This window comes from Equus quagga, chromosome 6 (assembly GCF_021613505.1).
Source record: "Equus quagga isolate Etosha38 chromosome 6, UCLA_HA_Equagga_1.0, whole genome shotgun sequence".
Classification (NCBI taxonomy): Eukaryota; Metazoa; Chordata; class Mammalia; order Perissodactyla; family Equidae; genus Equus; species Equus quagga.
Genome location: NC_060272.1, coordinates 60,956,429 through 60,979,614, shown reverse-complemented (window position 1 = coordinate 60,979,614; position 23,186 = coordinate 60,956,429). Strand labels below are relative to the sequence as shown.

The 23,186-nt window shown below is 42.3% G+C and overlaps 1 protein-coding gene across 2 annotated transcripts in view; it reads left to right on the top strand.

The window, feature by feature from the left end:
• The window catches only part of EBPL (EBP like), a 41,137-nt gene that overhangs the window by 7,875 nt on the left and 10,076 nt on the right, over positions 1 to 23,186 (top strand). Inside the window, exon 2 of one of the 2 annotated variants that reach the window (XM_046663649.1) lies at positions 19,140 to 19,239. The exons of the other annotated variant lie outside the window; for it this stretch is intronic. Within the exon in view, the coding sequence (XP_046519605.1) occupies positions 19,140 to 19,239 (100 nt within the window). The remainder of the gene's footprint in view (positions 1 to 19,139; positions 19,240 to 23,186) is intronic. 2 annotated transcript variants of the gene reach the window in all.

Below are 23,186 nucleotides of genomic sequence, written 5' to 3'. Positions count from 1 at the left end.
CCATCCTGATCACAGCTGATACCCTCGTTGACTAAGCCTCGTGTTCCCATGTTTTCCTGAAGGAGGGCAGCTCCGCTGTTTCTCTGCTAGGCTTTGGGACAGGAATCTGGGGCTTGCATCCTGGGCTCCACTTTCTATAGCCTGTTTTTCTATGCAGCTGTTCGTCTTGTCCTCATTGATGTGAAAGAGGTGGTCATATGTTAGAACAAAGAATTTCACCCACATTTTATTATGCTTTTTTTTGACCAAGAAAGTGTCTCAACTCCATTTGTTGACTAATCCATTCTTTCTCCGCTTATTTGAAATTCCACCTCTGTCACATACAAAAATCTTTTATATGCATAGATATGTTTGGAGATTTTTAAAATTTTAGGTCTGTTTTATGAATCCTTTGGTTTCAGTTCTGTCCACTGCTTTTTATTATTTTAGCTTTATAATGCATTTTAATGTCTGATAAAGCAAACTTCTTACCACTCTTTTCCAAACACTTTAAGATTTATTGTATATCCTTCCAGACAAACTTAAGATTCACTTTGCCAAGTTCTAAAACTTGGTGTTTTTATTGGAGATTTTCTTAAATTTATAGATTAATTAGAGATTAAATGATATCTTTACAATACTGAGTCTTCCAAGAACTGAGTGAATGTCAATTTGTTTAAATCTTTTGGTATAGTCTCTTAAAATTTACTTCTAAATATTTTTTATTTTTATTGCTACTTTGTGTATTTTTCCTTTGTGTTCTAGCTGATTATCGCTGCTATAAGTGAAAGCTATTGGGATATATGTGTATCTGAGCCATCCACTGCACCACCAGGCCAGCCCCTGATCTCCTTTCTTGTCGTTGAAGTTTTCCTGTTTCTAGATTTTCATATAAATGAAATCATACAGTATGTAGTCTTTATTTAGCAAAATTTCCTGAATAGTATCCCACTGTATGGATATATCTCAATTTATTTACCCATTTACCTGTTCAAGAACATTTAAGAACATTTGGGAGGTCGGCCCGGTGACACAGCAGTTAAGTTCACACGTTCTGCTTCGGCAGCCCGGGGTTCACTGGTTCATATCCTGGGTGCGGACGTGGCACTGATTGACAAGCCATGCTGTGGTAGGCGTCCCACATATAAAGTAGAGGAAGATGGGCACGGATGTTAGCTCAGGGCCAATCTTCCTCAGCAAAAAGAAGAGAATTGGCAACGGATGTTAGCTCAGGGGTAATCTTCCTCAAAAAAAAAAAAAAGAACAGTTGGGTTGATTCTACTTTTTGACTGTTAGAAATAATGCTGCTGTGAGTATTTGCTTACAAGTCTTTGTGTGGGCATATGTTTTTATTTCAGTTGGGTAAATTCCTAGGAGTGGGATTCTTTAACTAGAGTAGAAACTGCCAAACTGTTTTCCCTGCCATTTTCCATTCAGCAATACTTGAGAGTTCTGGTTGCTCCACATCCTCATCAGTACTTAGTGTCTCAGTCTGCTAGGGCTGCTAGAAAAGAAAAATCACAGACTGTTACTTCAACAACAGACATTTATTTCTCATGTTCTGGAGGCTGGGAAGTCCGAGATCAGGGTGCCAGCATGGTCAGCTCTGGTGAGAGCCCTCGTCCTGGCTTGAGACAGCTGCCTTCTTGCTGTGGCCCCGCATGGCTGAGAGAGAGCCCTCGTCTCTCTTCCTCTTCTGAGGACACTAATCCCATCCTGGGGGCCCCACTTTATGACCTCATCAAAACTTAATTAACTCCCAAAGGCCCCCCCACCTCTAAATACCACCACACTGGGGGTTAGGGCTTTAATAGATGCATTTGAGGGCGACACAGACATTCAGTCCATAACGCTTAGTATTCTTATTTTTGTGTTATTTTGTTTTAGTCATTCTAATAGATGTGTATGACCAGAATTCATTGTAGTTTCAATTAGCATTTCAGTACCATCTGGTGATGTTGAAGATCTTTTCATATGTTTATTTGCCCTCTGTATATCATCTACTAGTAAGCGTGTTCAAATCTTTTGCCCATTTTTTAAATTAACCTTTTTCTTCTGAGACAATTGTAGGTTTACTTGCAGAGAGAGAATACAGAGAGATCCTATTTACACTTTACCCAGTTTCCCCGATGGCAACATCTTGCAAAACTGTGGTAGAATATCACAGTGAGGGGAATGACATTGACACAGTCAAAAGGCAGAACAGGGAGCACATTCTCAAACACTTATGAAGTTACGGATCTGTCAGCAGCCCCCCAGCTTGGCCCCCAGGTTCTCCGGTGAGTAGGACACCCAGCCAGTGGCCCCCCTTCCTTTGGACCTGTGTTCCTATCCAGGTTTGTGCTGCTGCCAGCACCACATGGGCTGCTGTAGCCAAGGAGATTCTAGGCTGCAGTGCTGCCCCCCCGCCACCACAGCCCTGGTCGCTGAGCCTGGGGAAGCAATAACCGAGACCTAACCTGCTGACAATGGCCAAGACTCTGGAGAGTTGCCTTGTACCTCACAATCCATCTTGGGGAAGCTCAATGATGCCCGCCAGGGCTCCAGCAAAGCAGTGGCATTGAAGGTTTGGTGGCCCCACGGTTGGAAGAGCTTTGGCAGTTTAAATGCCTTGGGCAGCCTCAGTGAGTGGTGGGCATCTCCTCAAGAAGAGGGTTCCAGAAGCACAATCAACACAACTCTCCCTTCAAATGCAGAGAGCATCACTGGGGCTGTGGGCACCTCTCCATGTTCTCACTACTCACTCACTCCTCACTCTGCCACCACTTGGTCCCTATTCTGGGGTGACCAACCGTCCCAGTTTCCCGGTGACTGAGGGCATTCCTGAAATGAGTTGGTCACCCTACCTGCTCCTCTTCTTTCACTTTCTGCCTATGAACATTTTCTGTGTATCCTTGTCCTTCTGTCTCTATCAGCTCTTCTCTGTCTTTTCTGTTGTCTCCTGTCTTGTCCCTCCAGAAAATCCACCTCTGGAAAATGTTATCTCATGTACCTGAAACTGCCAAAGGTAAAGAAATAGCAACCTGAGGACATCAAAACCATATTCTGTTTATATTTAAACTAAAACAGAACAATAGCTTTTAAAAAAATAATACAAAAAGAAGGGAATTAGGCAAAAGAAAGTAAGCTTGTTTATCCGAAGTCTTTAGAATGATTAGTTCCTTGTGGGGAAAGGGTTTTTTACATATTCTGGGTACACACACACACACACACACTCACACTCACACTCACTCATGTACCCAAAACCCAACTCCAACCATGTACCCTGGGAGAAACCCTTTCTGATGGCCCAAGGCAGATTTCATCACTGCTTTCTGTTTAATCATTATTTTCAATATTTCCCCAACTCTTTGTTAACTCTCTATCACGGTATTTTGCAGGCTTTTTTTTTTTTTTTGAGGGGTATGGGGAAGTTACTATCTCCCTTGAGAGGCTTTGAGTCCCTTGGGGACAAAGACTATTACTTCCCATCTTTGCATCTTCAAAGATGCTCTGCCTGGCTGCACAGTTCATTTGCAAAGCTGATTTCATCCCAAAGACCTGTTGACCTAGAATAAGTAAACAGCCAGTTATTTTACCAGAATAGGTTTATTCAGGAACAGCAAAGAACTGCAATTTGGGACATGTGATCTATGGTGAACCACACACAAGTCTGGAGAAACAAAGGAGAGAAATGTTCTTTTATGAAGTTGGGAGGGGCTGTTGTATATGAAGGGTCCCTTGGAGGAGACTGGGAGTTCCAAGTGTGGAGACTTCTCATTGGCTGAGCTGTTGCTGGGCTAAGAGGAATCTCTTCCTTCTGCTGGGGTTAAATACTGTCACTTCCTGTGGGAGATGCAAGGTATTGTCTCTTCCTGTTGGGATCTGTAGTGTGCTTTGAGTGGCACGTGTGTGAGAGTTCTCTCTTCTGGCCTCCTGACTTTATTCTAAATGAGATTTCTGTTTATTAATTTTCACATTTTTCCCTTTTGATCAAGATCTTTCTCTGAAAGCATCACTGATCAAGGGTCAAGTTTTTCTGGATTCAGTGGCCTTTTGTCCCTCGATGCCAGGAAGTACCTTTCCTGGATGTCATGTCCCACATTGGAGGGAAAGTGAACAGATTGGAAACCTATTGAGATCACAGTCAAGTAACAAGGAGGGGTAGGAGGGAAACCTCTCAAGCATTTCCCATCTCAGTCTGTATCTTTTTAATAGGTCTGGTCTGGACATCATCAGATGTCATCTGCTTCAATTCCAGGAAATCTTTACCTTGAGGTCACCAAACGGTGTGTGGGTCCATTCAGAATTTGGTGCTTTCTGTAGACATGTCACAGGAATTCAAGAGACTATTTCCTGGAGTTTGGCTGCACAAGGTTTAGTCAGCAGTACCTGAAGGGGCCTTTCCAGCGAGGCTGACGAGGGTCTCTCTGGAGGTGTCTTTCCCAATAGACAAAATCTCCAGGTTGCAAGGTGTGATGCTCAAGATCTTCGTCTCCCTGGAGCGCATTGTGAAAAGATCGTTCTACCAGAACACGGTTATTTTTGATAGAAGCAATTAGGCCTTTACAATATTAGAGTGTATCTCCTTTTGTCAGCCGCAGATCAAAAGAGGCAGGTGCCAGGTGCGTTGGGCATCCTGTGACCATCTAAAGGGTGAGAGCTTCTGATTCCAAAGGGGGTAGGTCTGAGATTTAGAAGGACCAACAGCAGTGCTTTTGGCCAAGGTATTTGGAGAGTCTCTACAAACTTTGCCCACTGGGTCTTAATAATGCCAGTTGGGACATTCAGTTAAACCAGAGGACTGAGGGTGGTAGGCGCAGTGAAAGTGATGTAAAACCGGCCAAATGGCAAGACCTCTCAGAGCACCTGACTGGTGCAATGTGTTCCTCAGTCACCGTGAAGTTCAAGACGGCTTCCCCAGGAAGGGGTCATCTTTTCCAAAGGGACTTTAGCCACAGATGAGGCAGCAGCCTGTCTATAAGGGAAGGCTTTAATTCAGTGAGAAAACATACAGGCCATGACTAAAACATATTTAGCATATTTGTATCCATGAAACAGAAGCAACTGTATGAAATCCATTTGCCAACCTCAAATGGGCCATTAGGCAATTTAAAATGTCCAGAAGCAGTGTGAACAGGCTTTGCTGGATTATATTTTGGACAGGTGTGACAAGAGAAGTGGGTGCTTTTTGCAGCCTTATTATCCCCCATCAATGTTGATTCATGAATGCTATCATTTTGTTAGTGGACCAATGGTTTAATGTATGTGCCATGGTCAGGAGTGGGAATTTTAGGGTCTGGCTTGCTACCTGGCCGGAAACAGAGTTTTCTCTTTTTATCAAACCAACAATTTCAACAAGGTTGAATTTCCAATTTTGGTTTTCCTTTTCTGAGACCGATTGTTGGGCTTCTCTAGCCAGTTTTTCTAAGTTATCATTTGGGGAAATAGCCCTTTGGACCATGACAGAGGTTTGGCCGCTATTGATTCCTTTAAGAGCAGCATTCATTGCGGAAGTGTCAGCAAGGTGATTCACTTTAGCTTTCAGAGAGTCAACTTTTTTTTTCTTTCTTTTTTTTTTTGAGGAAGATTAGCCCTGAGCTAACTACTGCCAATCTTCCTCTTTTTGCTGAGGAAGCCTGGCCCTGAGCTAACATCCATGCCCATCTTCCTCTACTTTATATGTGGGACGCCTGCCACAGCATGGCTTTTGCCCAGCGGTGCCATCTCTACACCCGGGATCCAAACTGGCAAACCCCGGGCCGCTGAGAAGCAGAATGTGTGAACTTAACCGCTGTGCCACTGGGCCGGCCCCAAGAGAGTCAACTTTAGAATGCCCCAGGATCTTAATAATAGCTAAAGTGGCAGGTAAAAGTATAGCATCCAATAATTCCTGAACATAAGGGCCATCTTAAATTTTATTTTCATTGGAAGTAGGAAACCATGTTGCTTCCACAACATTCCAAAATCAAGAGCCACTCCAAAAGTGTGTCTACTATCAGTATAAATGTTGGCAATTTTGCTCTTGGCTGGGGCGCAGGCCCACGTGAGTACATATAATTCGGCTTGTTGGGCTGTGGTAGCCAAGGGGCAGAGGTGCTGTTTCAGTTACATGAAAGGGTGATAATATTGCAGACCCAGCACAATATTTACCATCATCACCTTTTAAATAAGAACCACCAGTGAACCATGAGAAGTCAGCGTTACTCAAAGGAGTTTCCTGCACTTCACCATGAGGGTCAGGAGGTGATCTGCCAGTGTTAAGTAGTCCGGCCGGACTTCATCGGTAGCAGAGGGGAAGAGAGCAGGGGGTCGAGGTGATCACAGCGTGAGGAGTTGCGTGAGGGGCGGTGAGCAAAAGGATACACAGGAGGTGAGGCAGCCGACTGCAGAATGCTGAGTGTGGTGAGAATTCAGGAGGGCTTCAGCTGAATGAGACACGAAAATGGTTAAAGGGGATCCCACAACTATTTCCTCGGCGGCCTTAACCAAAGGGGCAGTGGCAGTGACGGCTCTAAGGGAAGGGGGGTCTCCTCATGCCACTGGTCCAGTTGCCGGCTGTAATACCCTGTGGGTCAACGGGGGTCCCTGTGTTTCTGGGTGAGCAGCCCCTTCCTTTTCATACACAAAAAGGAAAAAGGGAAGCTGATAGTTGGGATGCCCAAGGTCAGGTGGGCTCATTAAACTCTCCTCTAAGGCTTTACAGACTTATGTCCTCCTGTTCTTCCATGAAATTGCTTCAGGGTTGCTGTTCTTGAGTAAAACATACAGAAGTTTGGCCACAAGAGAGCAACTTGGAATCCAATTTTGACAATAATTAATGTGAGAAAACCTCACAGTTGGTACTTAGTTTGGGTTTGGGGAAACTTAGGACCCCATAGCAGTTTCAAAACTATCGCTGTCCAGCGTGGTTTGCAGAAAAGTAAGTTTGGGGAGTTCAAAAGTTCCTCATAATGGCTATTGGTAATCTAAATTAGTTTTAGTTAAATCGGTCCATGTAGTTAGAAATGCGCAAAAAGAGAGACTACAGTTTTTAAACATAAAACTAGCTGGGGTCTCTGAAAGAGGGAAGTGCCCTTAAAACATTTAGATGACTGGGATCCCATTTCTTATAAGTTCTTCTCTAGAACAAAGAAAAATTCCTAAACAGCCTTCAGGCCAAATGCCAGTACAGTTCCCATAGAAGAGCCTGATTCCAAAGGATTCGGACCAAAGGCTAAAGAAGTACTCACAGAAACAGCACTGTTCCAATGGGAACAGCCTTATTTCAAAGGAGTCAGGCCAAAGCACCAAACGAGTACTCACAGAAAAGATAAAGCCTTCTATGGAAAGGACAGGGCCAGATAAAGCCTGACGAGCTTCAAAATGCAAAGAGGTGGCCGGCCCAGTGGCACAGCGGTTAAGTTCGCATGTTCTGCTTCTCGGCGGCCCCGGGTTCACCAGTTCGGATCCTGGGTGCGGACATGGCACCACTTGGCATACCATGCTGTGGTAGGCGTCCCACATAGAAAGTAGAGGAAGAGGGGCATGGATGTTAGCTCAGGGCCAGTCTTCCTCAGCAAAAAGAGGAGGATTGGCGGCAGTTAGCTCAGGGCTAATCTTCCTCAAAAAAAAAAAAAATGCAAAGAGAGTGGAGCTTGAGATCCAGGAGAAAACCTACCCTCAAACTCCAGAGTCAGCAAGAAAGCAGTGAGCTCCATTGGCTCTGTAGGCACTCCACCTGTTTGCCCACCAGCCTTGGAGTTGTTGGGGGTCTTCTCTGGATCCCCATATGAGCCACCAAATAAGGTTGACCTAAAACAAATAAACAGCCAGTTATTTTACCACCAAAATGGGTTTATTCAGGAACAGCAGAGAATTGCTATTCAAGACATGCAGTCTCTGGTGAACCACCATCAATTCCAAAGCAACAAAGGAGAGGAAGGTTCTTTTAAGAAGTTGGGAGGGGCTCTTGTAAACGAAGTGGCTATTGGAGGAGACTGGGAGTTGGAAGTGTGGTGACTTTTCATTGGCTGAGTTATGGCAGTCTCTCATTGGCTGAGCTGTTGCAGAGCAAGGAGGAATCTCTTCCTTCCTTCTGCTGGGGTCAAGTAGTATCGCTTCCTGTGGGAGATGCAAGGTCCCAGTCTTTCCCAGTGGAGTCTGTAGTGTGCTTTGAGTGGCACGTGCGTGAGAGTTCATCTTCTAGCCTCTCAACTTTATTTTAAATGAGGTTTCTGTTTATTAATACCCACAGACCTCAAGATGTTTTATGACCATCAGCTCCGTTAGCTCAATGAAAAGCAAGTTGGCGAGTTGGTGTTTTCCACTCATCCATGGAGAGTTTGTTTTTGGCTGTTCAAAACAGTGGCCCCAAATCTCAACCAGTTTGAGGAAGAGATTTGAAGAAACTTTTGTGTTACCCAAGATTTTACTTGCATGGTACACTTCTTTATAAGTCACTGTCCTGTTTGAGCACATTGTTTATTTTTGGGAAAAAAAGAAGAGGGCAGTGTGGGTTGCTGGTTTTCTCTTTAGGATACAAGTTCCTAAGGACAGCGGTATGCTCTGTGTCAAACCTGTTAGTGAAGCTCTTTGGGGCAAGAACCTCTGAATCATTTATTTGAGCTAGTTCAAGTGACAGATAAACACACCTGGCGACAAGGAGCATGGCAGGTCATGGGAACTCAGCAGAAGCTGAGATCTAACTGAGCCTCCTGGAGTCTCGAATTGGAGGTTGGTTCTGAACCAGAGGCAGCCCTGCGTTAAGATGACTGTTACCCTCCTCGCAGCTCTTGCCTCTAGGCTTGCTTCTCTTTCTGCTACTTGCTGGCTTTCTGACACTTTATTCTTTTTCTGTGTCTCATAGCATCTACTCATATCCATGTGTTATGGGTTGAATGGTACCCTCCCCCAAAGAAAACCATGTTGGAGTCTTAACCCCCAGTACCTCAGAATGTGGCTCTGTTTAGAGATAGCATCTTTACAGAGATAAGTTAAAATGAGGTTGTTAGGGTGGGCCTTCATCCAATATGACTAGTGTCCTTATAAAAAGGGGAAATTTGGACACAGAGACATGTGCACAGGGAGAACACCATGTGAACATCAAGGTAGAGATCAGGGTGATGCTTCTATAAGCCGAAGAATGCCAAAGATTGCCATCAAACCACTAGAAGCTGGGGGAAGAATATGGAGCAGATTCTCCCTCTCAACTTTCAGAAGGAACATGTCCTGCTGACACCTCGATCCTGGATGTCCAGCCTCCAGAACTGTGAGACACTAAGTGTTTGTGGTTTTAAGCCCCCAGTTTGTGGTACTTTTTTATGGCAGCCCCAGCAAACAAGTCCACCATGCTTCCTGGTAACTGGAGGTTATTCATAGTGTTGATTTGTTCTAGACATCTCATGACCTCTCTTACATGTTAGTTTTCAGAATCAGTTTGGATTTACTTTCTGTTTCTCAATTTGTGTTCCAGAGAGTGAGAATTTCATTGGCCCGGCTCCTCCCTGTTTGAGTGTGGCTTTTGGATAGGCTGCTTTGTAGGCCAGCAGCCAGCCTAAGAGTTGTCTGCTCTGGAGTCATAGCATCCTCCTTGTCCCTCCTTCTCCTCTGGTTCTGTCACCTGTAGCCAAAGGAGTGGCTGTCACACTGTCAAACACGGTTTCCCACAGCTGTTCAGTCCATGGGGACTGGGTATAGACTCCCATGCTGGGCACAGCATGCATCATGACCAAAATGTCTAAAGGAACACCCAGTACTGTGTGTGGAAAATGAGAAAACCACGTTAGTCTAGGAAGGGGCTTTAGGAGCCAAGTAGTCCTATCTTCCCCTTGAAATAGGAATTTTACTAATAGCCCAGACAGATATAGGGTCATCTACCCTTTGCTTGAAAGCTTTCAGCCAACGCCATCTTTCCAAATGGAATAGCTCTACTTATAAGAGAATTCTTCCTTATGTTGAGCTGAAATCAGCCTCCTTGTGACTTCTACTCATTGGTCTTAGTTCAGCCCTATTGGGTAATCCAAAGGGAAGTTGAATCCCCATCCACACAGCAGCTCCACCTAGTCCCAGTGCCTCCACCATTTCTCGTGACATGGTTTGCTGGTGCTTTTCTGTCCTGTCGCTCACCCTCACACATGCCACAGGTTGCCTTACCTGCAGTGCTCGTTACTCAGCACTGTTCTAGGGGCGGGTCTGACCATTATTCCAGAAGCCTGGGGCAGATGGTAAGGTAGAAAGACTGTAGGCTTTGGGGTGCAACAGATGCATTCTTGAATGCTGGCTCTGCCGTTTACCACCTGTGAACCCTTGGGCGGTACCTCTTCCCCTACTGCAAATCCTTTCTGTAGTGAGGGGAAGGAAGGAAACTTCTTCTGTCTCGGTTTCCTTATTATCTTACTTCGGGCTGCTGTAACAAAGTGCCACAGACTGGGTCACTTACAAACAACAGATACTCATTTCTCCAAGTTCTGGAGCCTGCAAGTCTGAGATCAGGGTGTCAGTGTAGTCAGGTGAGGACCATTTCTTGCTTCCTAGCCAGTGACTTCTCGCTGTGTCCTCACATGGTGGAAGGGGCAGGGGATCTCTCAGGACCCTCTTTTAAAAGGGGCCAATCGCCTCCATGAGGGCTCCACCCTTATGGCTAAAGCACCCCTCAAAGGCCCCACCTCCTAATACCATCATCTTTAGGGGGTAGGATTTCAACATATGAATTTTGAGGGGAACACATTCAGACCGTAGCACTTATCTATAAAGTATGGAAATAATATTTTCTTCAAAGGGTTGTTACGTGGATTAAATAAAGCTTTGTAATTTAGGGCAGCGCTTCTCAAACTTGGATGGGCGCAAGAATCACCCGGGGATCTTTGTACAAAGCGGATTCTGATTGCATCAGTCTAGGGCGGGCTCCGAGATTCTGCATTTGTAACAGGCTCCCAGGTGACGCCCAAGCTGTGGTTCATGGACCATGTTTGAATAGCAAGGATGTAGGACACCTGGCACAGTGCCTGGCATTTAGCAGAGCTCAATAAATGTTCATTCTCTCTTCCTCTGTCCTTTTCATGACCCCTTCTCGCCATACTCCAAACTTAGATTAACCTTTAATTTTCATCCCATCCCTATGTCATAAAGTGAGAATGCACACGTCCAATTAAGATAAGCCTTGGAAGCTTCCCTTCCAAATCCTTCATCTGAGGAGTAAAGACTGTCTTGGCAGAGAGGGGTACATTCTTAAAAGGGGAGAAACGTTTTTCAAGTCCTAAATCAAACACTAAGCTGCCATGCTGTAGGAACAATAGAGCTTGTGTGGCTGTTTGTCACCCGAAGTTCTGAAAGGGCCGGCACGGTCCGTTGTTAATATTAGGAGACAGCCCATCTGCTGGGGCAGCTTCCATCAAATGGAAGTTGTCATCTCATTAAGTGGACGACAGCTGGGCAGCATACGTTGATGAAGTCACCAAAACCTTGTCATCGAGGTGCTGTAGGAGGCTGACGCAGCTGATCCTTCCGGAAACAATATGTATGCTGTTGCCATGACATGGAAAAATCAAGTCTGATTAGGCTGAGATTTTGTAAGTCAGATTAGAAAATGCTAATAAATTTTGGCAGGAGCTACATACTGATAATTCTATTCTTTATTTTCTCACTCTTAATAATGAAGGCTGCACTGTTTTCTCTGGTTCTTCATTCAAAGACACTGAAGAAAAAAAAAAAACCTCGCAAATACATCCAAATATAAATTCAGCCTTTACAAATGCAAACACAAATTCCAAAAAGAAACTGTTTTTCTTTTTTATTTCTATAGTGCCTTTTGCTGCTAAATTTTTCTTAAGGGTTGAAATGAGTCAATTGAGCATTCTCTCAAGTGGTCAATGAATTGAGCATTCTCTCAAATGGTCAATGAATTATAGACAGTGGCTTGCACAGCTCAAGAACTTTTTTTTATCTGAGCTTTACTTGTAGCTGTCTTAACGTCTATAAAATACATTGTTAAAATTACGTGTCTGGAATGCCTTTAAGTGAAAAATGAGACTCTCCTTTGTTACTTAATTTTATTTGTCATGATACATTTTAACTTTTAAGCTGATTTTGTTAGCGGTTCTGTTAGATAGATATAGTTCAGTTATGTTTTAGAGCATTGAATATAAACTTTCATATTTTTTTTCCTTTTTGTTTTATTGAGGTCATAATAGTTGATAACATTGTGGAATTTCAGTTGTACATTATTATTTGTCCATCACCATATATATGTGCCCCTTTACCCCTCATGCCCACCCCTAACCCCCTCCTCCTCTGGTAACCACTAGTCTATTCACGTTGTCCATGTGTTTGTTTATCTTCCACATATGAGTGAAATCATATGGTATTTCTCTTTCTCCATCTAGCTAATTTCGCTTAATGTCATACCCTCAAGATCCATCCATGCTGTTGCAAATGGGATAATTTTGTCTTTTTTATGGCTGAGTAGTATTCCATTGTATATATATACACACCACATCTTTATCCATTCATCAGTCGATGGGCACTTGGGTTGCTTCCACATCTTGGCTATTGTGAATAAAGCTGCAATGAACATAGGGGTGCATAAGTCTCTTCGAATTGCTGATTTCATGCTCTTTGGATAAATACCCAGTAGTGAGATAGCTGGGTCATATGGTATTTCTATTTTTAATTTTTTGAGAAATCTCCACACTGTTTCCATAGTGGCAGCACCAGATATTTTTTGTCTTGGTGATTATAGCCATTCTAACCAGTGTGAGGTAATATCTTACTGTAGTTTTGATTTGCATTTCCCTGATGATTAGTGATGTTGAGCATCTTTTCATGTGCCTATTGGCCATCTGTATATCTTCTTTGGAAAAATGTCTGTTCGTATCCTCTACCCATTTTTTTGCTTGGCTTGTTTGTTTTTTTGTTGTTGAGTTGTGTGAGTTCCTTATATATTATGGAAATAAACCGCTTGTCAGACATATGGTTTGTAAATATTTTCTCCCAGTTGCTGGATTGTCTTTTCGTTGTGTTCCTGGTTTCCTTTGCCTTGCAGAAGCTCTTTGGTCTGATGAAGTCCCACTTGTTTATTTTCTAGTTCCCTTCCCGAAGTAGACGTGGTATTCAAAAAGATCCTTCTAAGACCAATGGCAAAGAGTGTACTGTCTATATTTTCTTCTAGAAGTGTTATGATTTCGTGTCTTACCTTCACGTCTTTCATCCATTTTGAGTTAATGTTTGTGTATGGCTAAAGAGAATGGTCTACTTTCATTCTTTTGCATGCTGATGTCCAGTTTTCCCAACACTATTTATTGAAGAGAATTTCGTTTCTCCATTTTGTGTTTTTAGCTCCTTTGTCAAAGATTAGCTGTCCATGTGTGGTTTTATTTCTGGGCTTTCAGTTCTGTTCCATTGATCTGTGTGTCTGTTTTTGTGCTAGTGCTACACTGTTTTGATTACTATGGCTTTGTAGTATGTTTTAAAGTCAGGGATTGTGATGCCTCCAGCTGTGTTCTTTTTTTCTCAGGATTGCTTTAGCTGTTTGGGATCTTTTCTTGCCCCAAAAATGAATTTTAGGATTCTTTGTTCTATTTCCGTGAAGAACGTCATTGGGATCGCATTGAATCTGTAGATTGCTTTAGGCAGTATGGACATTTTAACTATGTTTATTCTTCCAGTCCACGTGCATGGAATATCTTTCCACTTCTGTATGTCATCATTGATTTCTTTCACTAATGTCTTATAGTTTTCATTGTATAGTCTTTCACCTCCTTGGTTAAATTTATTCTGAGATATTTTATTCTTCTTGCTGTGATTGTAAATGAGATCATATTCTTGAGTTCTCTTTCTGTTAGTTCGTTATTAGAGTGTAGAAATGCAACTGATTTTGTAAGTTGATTTTGTACCATGCAGCTTTGCTATAGTTGTTTATTATTTCTAATAGTTTTCCGATGGATTCTTTAGGGTTTTCTGTATGTAGAATCATGTTGCCTAGAAACAGGGAGAGTTTCACTTTTTCCTTTCCAATTTGGATACCATTTATTTCTTTTTCTTGCATAATTGCTCTGGCCAAAACCTCCAGTACTATGCTGAATAAGAGCGGTGAGAGTGGGCACCCTTGTCTTGTGCCTGTTCTCACAGGGATGGCTTTCAGTTTTTCCCTGTTGAGTATGATGTTGGTGGTGGGTTTGTCATATGTGGCCTTTACTATGTTGATGTACTTTCCTTCCATACACATTTTATTGAGTTTTTTTTTTATCATAAATGGATGTTGGATCTTATCAAATGCTTTCTCTGCATCTGTTGAGATGATCATGCGGTTTGTATTCCTCATTTTGTTAATGTGGTGTAACACATTGATTGATTTGTGTATGTTGAACCATCCCTGCATCCCTGGTATAAATCCCACTTGATCATAGTCTATGATCCTTTTAATGTATTGCTGTATTTGGTTTGCCAGTATTTTGTTGAGGATTTGTGCACCTCTGTTCATCAGTGATATTGGCCTGTAATTTTCCTTCTTTGTGTTGTCCTTGTCTGGCTTTGGGATCAGGGTGAAGTTGGCCTTATAAAATGTGTTAGGAAGTGTTCTGTCTTCTTCAGTTTTTCGGAATAGTTTGAGAAGGATAGGTATTAAGTCTTGTTTGAACGTTTGGTAGAATTCCCCAGATAAGCCATCTGGTCCTGGACTTTTATTTTGGGAGAGGTTTTTGATTACTGTTTCAGTCTTTTTACTTGTGATTGGTCTATTCAGATTCTCTATTTCTTATTGATTCACTTTTGGGAAATTGTAAGAGTCTAAGAATTTATCCATTTCTTCTTGATTGTCCAATTTGTTGGCATATAATTTTTCATAGTATTCTCTTATAATCCTTTGTATTTCTATGGTATCCATTGTAATTTCTCCTGTAATTGTAATTAGAATTTCATTTCTAATTTTATTTATTTGAGCCTTTTTTCTCTTTTTCTTAGTGTGGCTAAGGGTTTGTCAATTTTGTTTATCTTCTCAAATAACCAGCTCTTAGTTTCATTGATCCTTTCTACTGTTTCTAATGGTTCCAATGTCATTTATTTCTGCTCTAATTTTCATTTCCCTCCTTCTGCTGATCTTGGGCTTGGTTTGTTCTTCTATTCCTAGCTATGTTAGGTATAGATTAAGATTGCTTATTTGAGGGGTTTTTTTTTTGCTTGTTAAGATGGGCTTGTATTGCTATGAATTTCCCTCTTAGGACCACTTTTGCTGCATCCCATTTGAGTTGGTATGGTGTATTTTCATTCTAATTTGTCTCCAGATATTTTTCTATTTCTCCTTTAATTTCTTCAAAGATCCATTGATTGTTCAGTAACATGTTATTTAGTTTCCACATATTTGTCACTTTCCCATCTTTTTTATTCTGGTTGATTTCTTGTTTCATAGCATTATGGTCAGAAAAGATGCTTGATATGATTTCAATCTTCTTAAATTTATTAGGCTTGCCTTGTTTCCCAATTCTCTGTCTTTGAGAATGTTCCATGTACACTTGAGAAGAATGTGTATTCTGTTTTTGGGGGGATTTTTTGTTTGTTTGCAGGAAGATTGGTCCTGAGCTAACATCTGTTGCCAATTTTACTCTTGTTTTCTTCTCCCCAAAGCCCCCAGTACCTACTTGTATGTTCTAGTTGTAGGTCGTTACAGTTCTGCTTTATGGGATGCCACCTCAGCATAGCCTGATGAGCAGTGCTAGGCCTGTGCCCAGGACCTGAACCAGTGAAACCCCAGGCCACCAAACTAGAGTATACAAACTTAACCACTCAGCCATGGGGCCAGTCCCCAATCTTCCTTTTTTGCTTGAGGAAGATTGTCTCTGGGCTAACATCTGTGCCAGTCTTCCTCTATTTTATGTGGGATGCTGCCACAGCATGGCCTGACAAGCATTGCCAGGTCTACACCTGGGATCCGAACCCATGAACACCAGGCTGCCGAAGTGGAGCACATGAACTTAACCACTACACCATGGGCCAGCCCCTGTATTCTGTTGTTTTTGGATAGAGTGTTCTATATATATATCTATTAAATCTGTCTGGTCTAGTTTTTCATTTAATTCCGCTATTTCCTTGTTCACTTTCAGTCTGGATGATCTATCTATTGATGTAAGTGGGGTGTTAAGGTCCCCTACTGTTATTGTGTTGCTATTAATATCTCTTTTTAGTTCTGTTAATAGTTGCTTTCTGTACTTTGGGGCTCCTGTGTTAGGTGCATATATATTTATAAGTGTTATGTCCTCTTGGTGGAGTGTCCTCTTTATCATTGGATACTGCCCCTTTTTGTCTCTCCTTGTCTTTCTTGTCTTGAAGTCTATTTTGTCAGATATAAGTATGGCAACACCTCCTTTCTTTTGTTTGCCATTAGCTTGGACTATCATCTTCTGTGCCTTCACTCGGAGCCTGTGTTTGTCTTTAGAGGTGAGATGTGTTTCCTGGAGGCAGCATATTGTTTTTAATCCATCCAGCCACTCTGAGTCTTTTGATTGGAGAATTCAATCCACTTACATTTAAAGTGATTATTGTTATATGAGGGCTTAATGCTGCCATTTTATCACTTGTTTTCCAGTTGTTCTGTATTTCCCTTGTTTCTCGTCCCATGTATTTCAGGCTGCCAATTCAGTTTGGTGGTTCTCTAGGATGGTTTTCTCAGTTTTCTCTTTATTTATCATTTGTGTCTCTGTTCTGATTTTTTCTTTAGTGGTTACCATGAGGTTTGTATAAAAGATCTCACAGGTGAGATAGTCCATTTTCTGATAGACTCTTATTTCCTTAGTCTAAGCAGATCCCTTTTTCTTCCCCATCTAATTTATTGTTGTCATAACTTATCCTGTTTTGTGTTGTGAGTTTGTGTTAAAATATAGGGATGATATTTATTTTTGATGTTTTCCTTCCTTTTATTTTTAATGTTATAATTAAGTGTTTTCTAACCTGTTCTGATAGAGAGCTGCAATTTTCTGATTTCATTTGCCTATTTATCTCCACGCTCAAGCCTTTGTAAACCCTTTTTCTTTTTCAGGTATGAGGGCCTTCCTGATCATTTCTTGTAGGGGGTGTCTTATGGTGGTGATGAACTCCCTCAGCTTTTGTTTATCTGGGAAAGTTTTTATTTCTCCATCATATCTGAAGGATATTTTCACTGGATAGAATATTCTTGGTTGAAAGTTTTTGTCTTTCAGAGTTTTGAATATATCATTCCAATCTCTCCTAGCCTGTAAGGTTTCTGCTAATAAATCAGCAGAAAGCCTGATAGGGGTTCCATTGTAGGTTATTTTCTTCTGCATTGCTGCCATTAATATTTTTTCTTTGTCATTGACTTTTGCCAGTTTTACTAATATATACCTTGGAGAATGTCTTTTTACATTGATGTACTTAAGAGTTATATTAGCTTCTTTTACTTGTAATTCCAACTCTGTCCCCAGGTTTGGGAAGTTCTCAGCTATTGTTTCTTTGAATAAGCTCTCTGCTCCTTTCTCCCTCTCGTCTCCCCCTTGAATACCTATAATTCTTATGTTGCATTTCCTAATTGAGTCGGGTATTTCTCGGAGAATTTCTTCATTTCTTTTTAGTCTTAGTTCTGTATCCTCCTCCATCTGAATCATTTCTATATTTCTGTCCTCTAAATTGCTAATTCTGTCCTCTATAATATCAGCTCTATTCAAGGACTTACGATTTTTCTTTATCTCATTCATTGTATTTTTCATCTCCAACATTACTGATTGGTTTTTCTTTATAGTTTCCATCTCTTTTGTGAAGAATTCCCTCTGTTCATTAATTTTATTCCTGATTTCATTGAACTGTCTTTCTGAATTTTTTTGTAACTCATTGAGTTTTTTTATGATAGCTATTTTGAATTCTCTGTCATTTAGCTTGTAAATTTCTTTGCCTTCAGGATTGATTTTTGGGTACTTCTCATTTTCCTTCTGGTCTGGAGTATTAATATATCTCTTCATACTATTTGATGGGGTGGATTTGTGCCTTCATGTAGTGGTAGCATCTGGCCCTAGATTCCACCTACTGCCATTGGAAGGTGGGGGGAGGTGGCAGGAGCTGTGTATTCTGAGCCTGCCACGACCCCTGGCAGCTGTGCCTGACCTTTGGTAGCTATGCTGACAGAGCCCATCTCTGTTTGCCCACTTGCCACTGCTAATTTACACACTGTATGCACCGGCACTCTGGCAGGGTCCCTTGCTCAAGCTGACTGCAGAGCTAGTGCACCAGGCAGGAGATGAGGCCCTTTCTTTCACGTGTGATCCAAGGAGCACTCCTGCTTTGCCTTTGCTCTCTGCCCTCCCGGGCTCCTCGGCTTTGTGAATACATCCCCACAATTGCTTTGTCTCCTCACTGTGGAGCTTTTGTACAGGCTGTGAAGGAACTTGGAGAGCGAAGGCATTCCACGGAGGACTGCTTTGTCCTCCTCCTCTCAGAGCTGAGCACAATCCTGTGCCCTAGGTTGTTGAAGTTGGGGGAGGCAGAGGCTATCCTCTTACACCCTTCCACTGCCTCCTGGAGGGTCCAGCACCACCACCTGTGGTGCTGTGTGGGTCCCTCAGACACCTGTTGTGTTGTGTGAAAGTCCTCTGTTGGTTTATGAATGTCCTTTTCATTGTTTCTTAAGGGGGAAAGTCTAAGGGAAGACCTCACTCCACCATGATGCTGATGTCCATGATGCTTAGTCCAGACTTTCTTATGTTTTTAAACCAAAATTCCTGATACACAGAACTTTAAAATTTTTTAAATAAATAAGCATTATGGAATTTTCCTCATCACCCTCTGGGTTAATAGTAGAAAAACTAATAGCAGGAAGAAAATATTTTAAATATTTATTGCTACATAATAACATAAACATGAAAATTTTCTTGAAGGCTGTGGTGAAACCCAACAGTGGTGTCTCTGGGGAGTGAGATTGGGGGTCAGGAGAGAAGGAGACTTTACCTTTCACTCTATACCTTTCCATATAGGTTTTTTTTTTTTAAGTTTCAGCATGTATCTCTTTTATAATAATTTTTAATAGTTACAATAGTAAAGATACCCCACCAGAAGAAATGTCAGAAGAGTAAAGAAAAATCCACTGGAAAGTCAGCACACCATAGGTGTTGTGGGAGCCCAGATGTTGGGTGGGCCACCTCAGCTGTGACGGGGACAGGAGCTGTTATCAGGGTGAGCAGGAGCCCAACTCTGCAACTTCTCTGCAGACCCAAATGGACAATAAGAGAGAATTCACTCAGCGTGTCACCGAGAGCCAGGAGGACACCAGAGCTGGCATTTTGATGGCTGGTCATTCACCAGAAGGGCGTAAGTAATTCAAATAGGGAATATGAGTAGTGAGAGTTTTTTCCTTTCTTTTTTTGGTCACGATCACTGGCTCTCCTTACTTTTCATCCTTTTTGTGCAAGTATCTGTGTGTGTGTGTATGTGTGTGCATGTGTGTGTGTGTGTGTAGGATACTGTGGTGCTGGCAGAAGAACCTACAGAAGGTAAGCAGGTTTGCCCTGTGGTTCATTGAGGCTCAGATAATCTGGAGACTCACAGTAATGATGACTGTTGAAACACTGGTTTGTTTGATATTAAAGTGCATCTGAAGGGGAAAAGGATAGCAAACAGCTTGCTTTAGGGATGAGCTTGCTCTGCATGCTGTGTGCTTGAGACCTTTTCTGGTTTTGCCGCAGCTATGCTAGTTTAGGCTGATCCAGACACAGACATCTAGGCTGCTTTGGGTCTGGAGGGGATCCTGGGAGAGCTAATCTCAGGCTGTCTGGAGTCCCAGGTGCTCAGTTTCTTGTGACTGTGGTCCAGAGACTCTGCCTTGTGCTAAGAGCATGAAAGCAGAAGCCTCTGGGACCCCAGGATCCTGAGTCAGGAGTCCAGAAATGCAAGGAGCACCCCTCTCTGAGCTCTTGCTCATACTGCATCAAGTGCTGTGGCTGGTTTCCTCTGTAGGTGCAGCTTAGAAAAGTTGCTATACATCTTTTTAAAGTTAAGTTTTACTTGTAAAAGTTTCACACATTCACAAATGTAGAAAGAGTAGTATGATGAAGAGATCTACATTTTCAAGTTTTGCTGCACTTGCTTTGTTTGTCACTTTTTTTCTTTTCCTCCTTCCCTTCCTTTTTCTTTGTTATTGCTGAAGTTTTAAAGGGCATCCAGATCCCCTGTCATTTGACCCCTACATTCTGAGTAAGTCTATCTCTAAAAATTCAGGTTGTGCTTCTTAAGGGACTGGTGTCTGCCTCTCAGACCACTGTAGGAGTACAGTAGCACAGGAGTCCTTGAAGACATCTTCATGCCCCGTCAATCATTCAGGGAGTCTACCCTAGTGGTCACCACCATCTTGTCTTTCCCATGGAGCATGGGCATTGGCAGTATAGAATTCGTGGCCCATGCCCATGGAAATGCTAGGGCTTAAATGGGCTCTGACCCCACAACCCTCTCTTGGCTCCCTCCCACCACACCTACCCGTCTCTACCCAGACCACTGCTCATGGACCTCCCAGTGGGGTCAATGGACCTCAGCAATTATGAGTCTTCCAAGTGCTGCTCTCAGGACTTCCAATCTTGTGTAAGAGATGCTCTGTAAAAAGATGAAGACGTAGATCTAGACTAACTGCTCATTACTCTTTCATTCATCCAGTTAGTCATTCATCAAACATCTGTTAAGAGCTTTACTCTGTTGCTTTTTATTAATTAGAGAATTGAAGCCCAGAGAGGTAAAAGTAGCAGGGCATGTAAGAAATAAAATCTCTTGTACTTGTTTTTGTTCAAGCTTACCCACATCTCCAGAGTGCAGCACAATGCTCTTACCTACGCACCTATTTGAGCCCTCCTTCCCAGTTATAGCAACACCCTACACCTGGCCTTTTCTCCCTACTAAGCACCTTTCATCTGATCCTTAGAACCTCAGGTGCTTCTTGAGCTCAAATGTGAATTTTAGTTCCAGATGGCTAGATCTTGACCATACATCATGATTAAAGACTTTTGGAGCTGATAACCTTCCATGTTTATTCTGCAATTTAATAAAAACTTCATGCTTCAGAGCCTAGAAATAGGTTTAAGAGGGAAGGAAAAATACTTTATGGTTCATTTAATATAAAATGTGAATTCATGGAAGGAACTATGTCTGTCTCCATTCTCTACAATTCTATAGACAATTTTGGCCCTTGGCAAATAGTAACTAATGTTTTCATGACTTTGATCTTAGGTCTCTGTCTGGTTAGAACAGATTTGGTTCAGAAGCCCCCAAAGAATCTTTAGGCCCATAACAGTTGGTCTCATTCTGAAGCTGAGGCCTCTGCCCCCTGCACCTAATTTGCTCAGTTTTGCATTGAGTCTGTTACTGATGGAGATTCAACTGCAGACAGTGCAGCCTAGACTGGTGGGCCTGTGTTTGTCAATTTACATTTCTTGTGGTGAGTTCCTTTAGGATAAGATCAGGCCAGTCTAGGAATCACAGAACCCTCCAGGGATGGAGACTTAGTTCCCTGAAACCATGATATTGACACACTCACCACTTTCACTCTGTTCTTTTCCTGACTTTAATCTGATGTCTTTCGTGTTGTGGGGCACGTTGAGACTCAATGGTGTAAGGAAAGGTTACAAGCCCTTAGAGTTGTCTTGAGGGAAGAATCAAATGGTTGCTAATGGTACAGAGCTTACTTTGTGAAGGAAACGCGTGTGTTTGTGTATCTGTTTGACTACCTTTTTACGTAAAACACAAGGGCAATGTCCCTATGAAGAACCACTGTACCATACCGGTCTACACTGACCCTCCAGACCTACCCCAAGTCTGTGATGATCCTATTTCTCCTGTTACATAAGGGTATTTCCTCCATGTAGAAAATGTTTCGGCCAAGGATCTTTGCAACCGTGTGTCTGAACCCGTTTCACCTCTGCTATAGCTAAGAAAAAACTGAGGACAAAGAAATTAGGAGACCCAGCCAATACCGCATGATTTAAGGATAGCTGTGCAAAGTCTGGAGATTCAGTCTAGGGTTGGCTGTTAACGCTCACCATCCGTGTGTTCTGTGTTTATTGCATGTAATCAACACATGGTCCTGATGCTGAGGAGCTTTGCTAGTGGGGGAAATGGACAGGGAAACAAATCGTTATCATGCAGACTGGTCAGTGAGTGGCAGGATTGGGTCCAGGTCTAGAGGTAGCACCGGGGAGAGAAGGAGTCACTGGGGCTTAAAAGACTGAAAAGAAGGTCCCCAGGTGACAAGAGAGTAAAGGCACTCAAGATTCCCTGCAGACCCCTTGCTCCCCTGATGGAGTGACAGGGCTTGCTCTCAGAGTCTTTGATAGTAGCCCCCACTCTGCTTTACCAAATGTCTTGACTTCAGCAGAATTATTGATTAATCTTGCCCATGCAGCAGTCTAGCCATTGAGTTCAAGTACCAAGGGGTGATAACTCCACCGCAAATTTTTATATTCTTAACAACAAGAAACAAACAATTAGAAAATGAGCAAACGGCTTTAACAGACATTTGTCCACAGAAGGTATACAAATGGCCGATAAGAACATGAAAAGATGCTCAGCATCAGTAGTCATTAGGGAAATGCAAATCAAAACCACAATGAGACACCACTTTATTCTCATTAGGATGGCTATTGTAAAAAACAACAACAACAACAAGGGAAAATAACAAGTCTTGACAAGGATGTGGAGAAACTTGGAACACAGTGTCCTGCTGGTGAGAATGTAAAACAATGCGGCCTCTGTGGAAAACCGTGTGAGGTTCCTCAAAAAGCAAAACGTAGAATTACCATACAATCCAGCAATTCCACTTCAACATAAATACCCAAAGAAATTGAAAATAGGGACTCAGACAGATACCTGCACTCCAGTATTCATAGCAGCATTATTCATGGTAGCTAAAAGGAATTCATTATGTGAACTTATCATTAATTCACAGTTAGCAAATACTCAACACAAAATACCATCCTGAGTTCTTGAGGATTACGAGAGAGAAGACAACATCCCAGACCCCAGAGATGTGTGATCCAATGGGCGCTGAACCTCCATAACCAGCAGACAGTTGATTACAGAACACAAATTTAGTAACAAGGGAGAGTGAGAAGTTAATCCTCAGTAGAAGGTTTGGGGAGGTTTCTTGGAAGAAGGAGGGTTTCAGCTGGGATTTGAAAAAGGACTAGAACTTCAACAGGTGGATGTAAAAGGGAACCAATCTGTTATATGCTCATAGGTCCCTGCATGTTGTTGAATGTCAGGTCCCCATCTTCCTC